This window comes from Culex pipiens, chromosome 3 (assembly GCF_016801865.2).
Source record: "Culex pipiens pallens isolate TS chromosome 3, TS_CPP_V2, whole genome shotgun sequence".
Taxonomy (NCBI): domain Eukaryota; kingdom Metazoa; phylum Arthropoda; class Insecta; order Diptera; family Culicidae; genus Culex; species Culex pipiens.
The window spans coordinates 59,129,309-59,140,332 of record NC_068939.1 but is presented as its reverse complement, the minus strand read 5'-3'; the positions used below and the strand labels follow the sequence as shown (position 1 = coordinate 59,140,332).

General features: G+C 37.9%; 1 protein-coding gene across 1 annotated transcript in view; it reads right to left on the bottom strand.

Annotated features, from left to right (window-relative positions):
- Positions 1 to 555: 555 nt before the first annotated feature.
- Positions 556 to 11,024, bottom strand: part of LOC120417620 (protein scabrous) — a 93,517-nt gene continuing 83,048 nt past the window's right edge. The window contains exon 4 of the mRNA XM_039579734.2: positions 556 to 4,541. Within this exon, the coding sequence (XP_039435668.1) occupies positions 3,585 to 4,541 (957 nt within the window). The 3' untranslated portion in view covers positions 556 to 3,584. The remainder of the gene's footprint in view (positions 4,542 to 11,024) is intronic.

Below are 11,024 nucleotides of genomic sequence, written 5' to 3'. Positions count from 1 at the left end.
ATCGATCTGCAACTACAAATTGATGGCAACACTGCCAAATTTATTTTGACCAACTTTTTCATAACTCAAAAGACGTCATTTTTTGTCTTCTGGAAAAAAATAACCCTTTTTGTAGTCGTTTAATTAGTTTTTTTAACCATGACTTCACAACTAAATGAAACTTTTTCAATACTAAGCTGTGGGCCCCAAAACTGAACTGAGGAGACTACATCCGGAAAAAAAATCGTTCAGCCAATGCTGAGAAAATCAATGTTGTGATCAACATTTCCACAGACAAGGTTGAATGATTTGTATTAATCGATTTGATATTTTTAAGTAAATAAGTCCTTTTTCTTAAATTTTGAATCGCTGACATATAATTCTTAGTAAAAATTATAAAAAAAAAACTAATAAGGAGGCATAACGCAATTAAAGTAGTTTGGTAAAGCCGTTCAACACACATCTTAGCTCTTTGCGTTTTAGCACCAGGATCTCATTCAAATAAAGGATATCAAAATATAAGAGAGATAAGCATGTGAACATCAGGGAATTTCTTTCAATTAAAACGAAACACGCTTATTTTTTTATAAAATTTAAATATAATTTATTGTTACAGCATTTTATCATTTCATTAAAACTTATTCAATCGTCAAACACGGTTTGTGGAACCAATCTCTAAATCTCTGTGTGGATAAATTCTCGCTTCATTTGTTTCACTTCAAGTTACCAACTAAATTCCTCCTTTCGTACAGATTGACTCGCGATTTTGCTATATCGTCAGCTGTGTGCTATCTTGTGACATAGACCATTTTGGTCGAAAATGAGTTAATGATGACGTTTTGCTATACTTAACAAACACTACAAGATGCTTTAACCCGATTTTGGAAACTCGCTTCCGTTTCCCGGATATCGCAATACACACTTGTGACATAGACCAGTTTATCATCAAAATGATCGTGCACACTTGTGACACGTCATACATGTTGTTGGAAAATGTGGAAAATTTTTCTTGTTTTTCACAAATTTATGTACACACATACTTTCTAAAGGCAATGCAACCTTTTGTTTTTGAAAATATACTGATTAAGTCGGTTAAACTATTGATTTAAGCCTATTTTAGTTTGTATGGGAATTCTGTGCACACTTGTGACACGTAGTACAATTTTACTTTCGAAACACACTTGTGACACGTGCTTTTCAGATTTTTGTTTACATTATTTACTGTATCTCTTAACTGGTGTAACCAAATTAGTTGAAACTTGGAGCGTTTGTTAAGCGATAGTATACGAACCGATTGCTTCAAAAATTTTGGCACTATCATTCATAATTTTGAAATTATTTACCAACAAACTTTAAAAATCGATTTTCTCGAAAAGTACTAAATGGTCGTTGTCACAAGATAGCACACAACTGACGATATCTCTAAACGTACAGGCTGAGGAATACTTAAAACTATTTACAAAATCATGACTGAGAGTTGAGAGTCTTCCGGACTATCTACGGGTAGTTTATAGCTTTTTATATGTATTTTCGTTTTATAGTTTCTACGGCGCGTTTCTTAAATTAGATTACTGAAATTACGCTCAAAATGATAACCTCTTCCGGAGATTTTTTAAACTAAATTAAATATGACCAATTTCAACGAAATCCTTAGTGCATTTTGATTTGTTATTTCACCAACTTATAGTTTGTCAAGTATACTTAAACCAGTTTCATCGCATCATTTGCATTGAAAGAATGTTTTTATATTATTGATTCGTATTTACAGCTTGGAATGCAACGTCTTTTGATATGTGGATGCACGTACTACCATTCAGACAGATATTTTTTTCCTGTGGTTTACATAAAGATATAATTCAGTCCTTCAGTTGTATTTTCTTATATGTGTTATATCCAATTTTTTACACAACATGCACAAGCAGTAAACGAAGTTTCTTTTTTTGGAAAAAAATCTGGTTTGACCTGTTGATGCTGATGTAACGTTCTTTGGTATTGGTTGTGATATTTTAAAACATTATATTTCCTGTGTGTGGAGTTTTGGAAAACTCACCTTTGCGCAGCAATTGAGACTTATTGACTGTTTTATTAGTTGTTTATTAGAGTTATCAACGGGCTTGATATTGTCAAAATAATTTTGAATTTCAAGATATTTTTGTAATAAGACTAGCTCGAGAACATAAATATAAAATAAGCTTAATTGAGAAATAAAATTATTTTTTCCGAGTCATTACATTGTACAAACACTGTTTTTCTCCCTCATATGTGTGCGTGCCTCCCTCGTTTGTCTTGGCTGAGTAGCACAAATTACAACTTCATCAACGCTCACTCCTGAATTCCGGGGGGTAGGAAACAGACGGTCGTACCATTAAAAGCACCTACGCACAACAACAGCGGAGCCCGTCGGATCGTCAACGTCCTTCTCCTTGTTGGGTGGCCGAAATTTCCTCGGTAAATTTTGGAAACAAGGATAAAATAGCCATAAAAAGGTAATCAACCCAAATAAATCCCCCTGCCCCTCCTTGGGCTTTATTTTTTGCTGCCTTTTCTGATGCTGTTGGGTGTTTGGGGGCAAAATAGAACCTTTTGTAATTTGACAAACACTTGGAAAAGTCAAGGTTGTTTTTTTAGATTTGTTTTATTGGAAGGAATGATGAGTTCAAGAGCATGAAATTGAATAAGACACATTTTATACATAATAAAAACAACTTTGGTTTATTAAAATCAATCAAAAAATGGTAAAAATTTGTCCATCATTCAGAAAAATGACTTTGTTGTTTTTCTCAATCAATTTTGCTCAGAGACATATTTGCAAAATTATTTAAACATTTCAATAGTTGAATTGTGGGAAATAGATTGACTGGATAATATATATGTTGGATAAAAATAAATAGAAAATTAGCTTAATTTTATCTTTTCAATAAAAAAAAACTATTAAGATTCCAATAATACACAAAAGCCCCCCTGGCAGTAGTGGCCATATCAGCTAACGAGCTCAAATTCTGTCAGCTTTGACGGATGAAAGAGAAGAGATTACGTCCTTTTCTGTCAGCGGGGAGGGGGGCATTATAATCTGTTTTGATGGCAGTTTAAAATATGTATACGTTGTGTGCCAATCCAGTTGTAATGCGTCATTAGAGGATGAAACGAACGGTGACAACCAACCCCCTAATGTTGCGCATAAGTTTGTTTCCGACGACTAATCCATGAGTGTGTGTCGTTTAGAGGAGATTAGTTTTTGCAAACATAGTCTGCCGAGGGAACAGGAATCAATTAGAACCAACGGTTTGGTCCCGGCAAATTGTGGGGTTGGAGAGGGGGGGTGTTCCTGCTAATTGCTGACCTACGAGGTAAGCTGACCTCAAGCGGAAGGGTTCTCCCGCTGTTCGGGCTAGACATGGCTAACGTTACTCTGATATGATGCTATCCCTACTTCTGTACATGCACTTACACACACTCTCAAACATACATTCACGTGTGGTTCCTGCGGATAAAATCATTAGTTCTTTCTCGTCTCTACACGGTAAGAATGTACAAACCGAAGGGAAGAATCAAAGCACATACTCTTCTATGGCTATTTTACATTCCAACGTTTAGCCATCAAAGTCCTAGACGCCGGCGTAGCCCGACTCGGAGGATGCAGGAGAGGCCGAACCGGACGATAATGTGGTCAACAGGGTGGTCTCATACTTGGATATCGTCGCCGTTGGGGCAGAGGAAAATGGTTCCGCACCCACCGGACTGTCCGCCGACTGACTGCTGGCAGCACCAAAGTGTTCCCCGGCCAGGCAGTCCGACCTTCGTCGGGCAATCATCATGTGGCTGGACTTGACCGCTATCCACTCGTTCCGGGAGGCATCGAACCACGTAAGCCCCAGATTGTACCGTCCGTTCAGGTTGGCATGCTGGCAGTGGGAGAACCACCAGCCTCCCTCGTAGTTACCGGCACAGTGGGTGTTCGAGATGTCCCGGTCAACGTCGATGGCGGAGAACTGCATGTGGTTCTGGTACTCGAAGGCATCGGACGCGTTCCCCTTGTAACCGGCCAGCTCGAGCCGGAAGCCATCCTCCCGAGTCCCAATCCGGAACGCCTCGTAATCCGCAAACCAGGTATTGTCGTAGATGTCCTGCATCACAATCCGAAGCGTCGAGCAGTTGTCGTTGGTAAGATGGTGCAACGCCTCATTGCCGATCCAAAACTCCCCGGCCGGCGTCCCAAACCCGTTCGCGTAATCCTCCCAGGACCGATTAAAGTCAACCGACCCGTCCTGGCGCCGCTGGATCGTGGTCCACTCGTTTTCGCACTGGGTCATCAGCGGATGGTGCTGACCAACGGGGGCAATCAGGTACAGGTTACTCTCGCCACTCTGACCCGTCCCCTCGACCTCACCCTCACCGCCGTGAACCTTCATCTGCTCGACCTGGGTGCAGTCGCGGGGCAGCTTGCTAATGATGGTCTCGTACTCGGCCTCGACGTGCTCCAACTGTTGCACCAGCCGGGAGGTGCGCTGCAGCTCCGACAGCCGGGACGAGGCGTTGAAATCGGTGCGAGATTCCGCCTCCAGCTGGAAATGGGGAAAATGGGAATTAATTAACGCACATCGCTCAATTGGATCGCTTTGGCGGCGAGGGTAATTAACGCTTGGCCATCGCGTAACCTAGAGTTATTAGCGGTGATCTCTATCGAATAATGGGCATGATTGATTTGATTTGCTGTTTCTGGGCGATAACCTTTGATTTGTGTTAATTTCATGTGAATTGGTGGAATTCCACGATAGCACTGGTGGGATACCACTTTCACCAATATCAAAGTATTCATTTCAAAATTTGTAATGTGATTACGCAAATTTTGTTTCAATTCAAGAACCAAATTCATTTTCCATGTAAACTTGATATTTGACATAAGAGGCCAATAATGAGAACTTTTTGTATTTGTTTGTTTTGTTTTTTAATACCTTTCAAAATGCAAAAAACCGGCATTATTTTTTAAATAAAAAAGCAGAAAATATCATTGAAGTTTTGTTTTCTTCATTTTCACATTGAAAATTGAACCGATATTTTCTGAAGTATTGCGAAATGACAAATGAGGACTGATTGTAATCATAATTAGATGACATTAAGAAAAACTATTTTTTGCACACTTTTTAATTTTCGCTTATCCGTCATTAAGTAAATTTAAAATGGCAAATAAATAATCTTTTAATGCCTTTGACTTGAAACCGGGGTACCTTATAAAAAAAATTGTAAAGTCATTTTCGATTGCAAATTGGAGTTTGCATTTATTTTGAACATATGATTTTTTCCAATATTTTTTTTTTAATTCTTATAATTTATCTTAAGCGCAAAATATGCATTTTAGTCCCTTCAATTCGTTTTTTGTGGACAAATAGTCCAATTAAAGCCGGTATTTTTATAACTTAGCACAACACACCAAATCGAGCAGAAAGTTCCTTATCAAAATACTTATTTGCGAATTTTCACATATGTGCAACTCTCTACGAAATCGGCCGATTTCGACCATTTTTATTTTTTGTATTTTTTGATTTGGCTCAAACTTTGTGGGGGCCTTCCCTATGACCAAATAAGCTATTTTGCGTCATTGGTTCACCCATACAAGTCTCCATACAATTTTGGCTGCTGTCCATACAAAAATGGTATGTTAATATTAAATCAGCTGTAACTTTTGAGTGAATTTTCTGATCAATTTGGTGTCTTCGGCAAAGTTGTAGGTATTGTTGAGGACTATTGAGAAAAAAATAGGTACACGGAAAAAAAATTGCAGATTTTTTAATCAACTTTTTTTTCACAAAACCTCAATTTCCCAAAATACGTATTTTTTGATTTTCGAGATTTTTTTATATGTTTTAGGGGACAAAAATTTGCACTTTTGAGCTATAGAGAAACATGGTCAAAAAATCTGCCGCCGAGTTATACATTTTTGAAAAAATAGTGATTTTTGGAAAAAAATTGAAATTTCATGCAAAAACAAATTTGACATTATTTTTTAATGCAAAATTGAATTTGCAATCAAAAAGTACTTTACAGATTTTTTGATAAAGGGCTCCGTTTTCAAGATATAGCCACCGAAAGTTCGATTTTAGCGAAATATTTGCAGTTTTTCGATTTTTAAAAATAGTGACCATGAGTGACCATTTTTAAAAATATTTTTTTTGAATAGTTCAGAAAATTTGCTATAAAATTGTCTAAGAGACATTGAAGATTGGACCTCGGGTTGCTGAGATAGAGCCGCTTTAAGAAAAAGAAACACGAAAATTGAAGTTTTCTAAATCTCACCAAAACAACCCACCATTTTCTAATGACGATATCTCAGCATCTAATGGTCCGATTTTCAATGTTAATACATAAAACATTCGTAAAATTTTCGTATTTTTTGAAAAAAATATTTTGAATTTTTTTAAATCAAGACTAACATTTTAAAAGGGCCAAAAATTGAATATTATTAGTTTTTCGATTTTTAAAAATAGTGACCATTTTTAAAAATCGAAAAACTTCAAATATTTCGCTAAAATCAAACTTTCGGTGGCTATATCTTGAAAATGGAGCCCTTTATCAAAAAATCTGTAATGTACTTTTTGATTGCAAATTCAATTTTGCATTAAAAAATAATGTCAAATTTGTTTTTGCATAAAACTTCGATTTTTTCCAAAAATCAATATTTTTTCAAAAATTTATAACTTGGCGGCAGATTTTTTGACCATGTTTCTCTATGGCTCAAAAGTTGCGGATTTTTGTCCCCTAAAACATATCAAAAAATCTCGAATACGTATTTTGGGAAATTGAGTTTTAGTAAAAAAAAAGTTGATTTAAAAATCTGCAATTTTTTTTTCCGTGTACCTATTTTTTCTCAAAAGTCCTCAACAATACCTACAACTTTGCCGAAGACACCAAATTGATCAAAAAATTCACTCATAAGTTACAGTTGTTTGAATATTTACATACAATTTTTGTATGGACAGCAGCCAAAATTGTATGGAGACTTGTATGGGTGAACCAATGACGCAAAATAGCTTATTTGGTCATAGGGAAGGCCCCCACAAAGTTTGAGCCAAATAAAAAAATACAAATAAAATCCATTTCCGGTTTTGGTAGAGAATTGCTCACATGTCTCTTCTGTATGACCTGCTTGCCAAATTGTATGGAGCCTTTTGTACGGAAGAACTGGTGAATTAAAAATGGCTAATCTCGATTTTTAAAATGCATAACTAAAGTTTCATTCGAATATAAAAAAAATATAATCAATTTGTGGTCATTTTATAACAGATGTCCCGAATTTTCAAAAAAATTACTTGAAATTTGATTTTATGTTGACTTTATTTAGTTCAATTACAGCTTCTGAAAACAACTGAAATCGATTGATAAATAGCCCAGTACACACTCAGATTTTTATGCCGAATTTCGGCAGAATTCTGCCGAAAACAGAACAACTTATCGTTCTGCAGAAAAAAAAATGGCGAGCTTCGGAGATTTATGGAGTGATTTTGCCGAGTTCTCGACAAGAACAACAGCCAATTTGCCAAAGTTTGGCATTTTTCTGCGGAAAAAAAAATTATTCTGTTTCGGCAGAATTCGGCCGAATTCGAAAATCAACAATGAGTGTGTCTGTGTAGGAAGTAAGCAAGAAAGTTTATGTTTTCGTTTGAAAAATTTGTTTAAATAATGAAACTGAATTGAATTAATGGAAATAGGGCAGAGCCCTTGATATGCCAAACATAAGATAATTTTTCTTTGTATCGTGGGATTTTAAAATGTATGACGTAAATTTCTTTCAATAATCTTTCAAAAAAAAAAAATAAATAAAATTATACCTTAACCACCTCAGTGATTGGTGCCTTCCATGAATACATGGAATACAATATATACAATACTTACGGTGCTGCCATACAAGCTTAGGCTAACGAGCTTTTTGCTGCCACCTATTGGAAATTTGAAGAATCATCTCAAAAAAGCTCTGCGGTGAAAGATCCAGCCTACGTCATCAGCCGGAACTTTTGCAATTTTCACCTTTTTTGTGTCTGTAAAAATCTTTGTCATAGCATAAGTTTTTAAATACTTCACTAAACTACATTATTATTAATAGGGTCATATGGGACTGCAAAACGGACCGAATAAGACTAACCCGGCCAAAATCGATTCAGCCAGTTCTGAGATAATCGCGTGGAAAAAAATCATGTCTACACACATCCTCACAGACATTTGCTCAGAAAATGATTATGAGTCTATATGTATTAGGGTGTTTCATCCAAACAAAAAAGTTCTCAGAATCAGGCAAACCGAGGTTCCCCTAGTAGAGCATACCCATAGGGACTCTCATGCCAAATATCAGCCCTTTTGGTTGAGAATTGGCCTGTCCCCAGCGGTTCAAAGTTTACATGTAAATTACTATGGGATTTTTATGCTTTTCGTTCAATCGTTCCTACAGGTCTGGGGACAACATGGATTCACTCGGAATAAAGACAGGTGTGTAGGGGATGGTCCAATGAACAAATTCCAGAAGGAATTAGGGTTGTCCATTCTGTCCCCAAGGTGCGCATTGGATCGACGTCCGGTGTCTCCAGAATCAACGATTCACCCTTCAAATGTACGCATTGTCCTTAGTATGCTATGACGGCTAGCTGAAAATTACGACGCTCCATGTCAGACGGTGAACACGTGGCAGAGCATTCACTCAAGTTTTGGCTCAGAAACATACTTTAAAGTAATAAAATTATAATTTTTGATGTTCCTGTAACAATTTGAACTATTCCAAATAACGTAACATGATGATTTTGTAATAATAATGCAATTGATGCTTCTCCACGTGTTCACCGTCTGACATGGAGCGTCGTAATTTTCAGCTAGCCGTCATAGCATACTAAGGACAATGCGTACATTTGAAGGGTGAATCGTTGATTCTGGAGACACCGGACGTCGATCCAATGCGCACCTTGGGGACAGAATGGACAACCCTAATTCCTTCTGGAATTTGTTCATTGGACCATCCCCTACACACCTGTCTTTATTCCGAGTGAATCCATGTTGTCCCCAGACCTGTAGGAACGATTGAACGAAAAGCATAAAAATCCCATAGTAATTTACATGTAAACTTTGAACCGCTGGGGACAGGCCAATTCTCAACCAAAAGGGCTGATATTTGGCATGAGAGTCCCTATGGGTATGCTCTACTAGGGGAACCTCGGTTTGCCTGATTCTGAGAACTTTTTTGTTTGGATGAAACAACCTAATATGTATACGTGAAAGTCTACCCTAGTAACATTTTTAAACTTACAGGTTTTATCATGGTTCTGAAAACCCTCATACGGCCTAAATAAGCTTTTATGGCCTACTTAAAACCTAAAATGTTACTTGGGTATCTAGGTCCGTTTGCACCTCAGTAGAAAGTTATTCGAAAGACATTTTTGCATTTCAAAAAAAGGCATGAAAACATGAACTTGAAGCAACACCCTCCTACATCACAACTCGTCGCCGTCTTGCTAACTTGTCACACGTGCATTTTGGGCCAAATTGAGTTAAGAACGCCATTTTGTGCAGCTAACAATACCTCAACTTTCAACCTTCACAGATCCCCAAAATTCGATTTCAATCCTGAGATATTCAATAAAAACCGAAAAACCTCCGTGCACTTTTGTCACTTTTCATATGAAAGAAGTTTCGATCTTGTCGTGGTATCTTGTCACTCCCTGAAAATTGATGTAAGTGCGACAACTGGCCAAAGGGATTTCAGATCAGAACGCGTTTGACGCACGTATTAATACAAGTTAGACTACCGTAAACATTTGTTATTATAACTCGGGACTCCAGCAACCAACTTCAACCAAACTTCGGGACAATGCACAGAATGGTCAGCTAAATAAAACGTGTTTGTTATTGTTTACATTGCGTGTTCTCGTTTTTGTTTATTCAAAGTCAAACATTAAAACGCGTTTTTCTCGGAACGTCGAAATGGCGGGTGCGACAAGATAGCACGACAACGTCGAACTGCAGATGAAATGGTAGTGCCTTTAAACTTTTCTACGGTATTCTTCAACCCCAACCTTCGCAATTGCACACGTTAGCGGAACCGGAAAAGTGGAAATTTGGAAAAACCTCAAACCGGTTCCCATCCGTGTGTACATGTCTTTGACATACCTTTGTGATGGGTGAATTTTCGAGGCACAAACTCGGAACGATCGCGCCAAAAGGACGACATTTTCCACATTCGGGCGGCAGCTTGCCACCAAATCATACGCTTTTCCACCAAACAAAACGGTGGCTTTTGGGTGAGGAGGGGGGGGGGCATCAAGAGGAGGACTTGAAGCAGGAAAATTCACTTTGGCACGACATGCCACTTTGTGGCATCGCACCTCCCCCCTTTCCCCATCATGGAGAGGGGTTAGCGGGTTTTTCAGACGAGGTCGACTTCACACGTTCCACGCCGTGTGTTCACTCGAGTGTACACGAGGAAAACCATTTTCCAGGGAAATTGGAAAAGTGTGGAAACGGAGTGAGTGTTTGCTGGTTTTCATCTGTGAGTTGCGCTTTCCTTTTTTTGAGCTACGATTGGTTTGAAATGTTTGAGCAAATGAGGTATTTTTCACCCCCTTGGGAGCTAACATTTTGTAGCATTGCTCTCAAACACACCGAATGAAGGGGTGCTTTGAAGTTGATCTTGTGACGTGCTAATTGGTTGAGCAAACAGTATGTAATGTGACCTGCAGCGTGATATTTTATTTCGCTGTGGCAACATCTTTGCAAGCACAGAAAAACTAAAATCAACACATGGACCAATTTCATCTAAAATGCTTCAGTATTTCCTTTGAACGTGACTTGTTTCTTTCCTAGATATGATTAACTTCCAGTAAAAGTCGAACGAGCTTGCCCCAACGTTGGATGGATGAACACCGAACGATTCGACCCGTTCGACTGGAATCCTATCGATGATAACCTATCGCCCCAGGACCAAAGCAAGAATGACATGGGAAAATAATTGGAACTGATTCATGCCCACTACTCAACTCATCCATCCAATTTTCTGCTAAATCCTGGGCTTA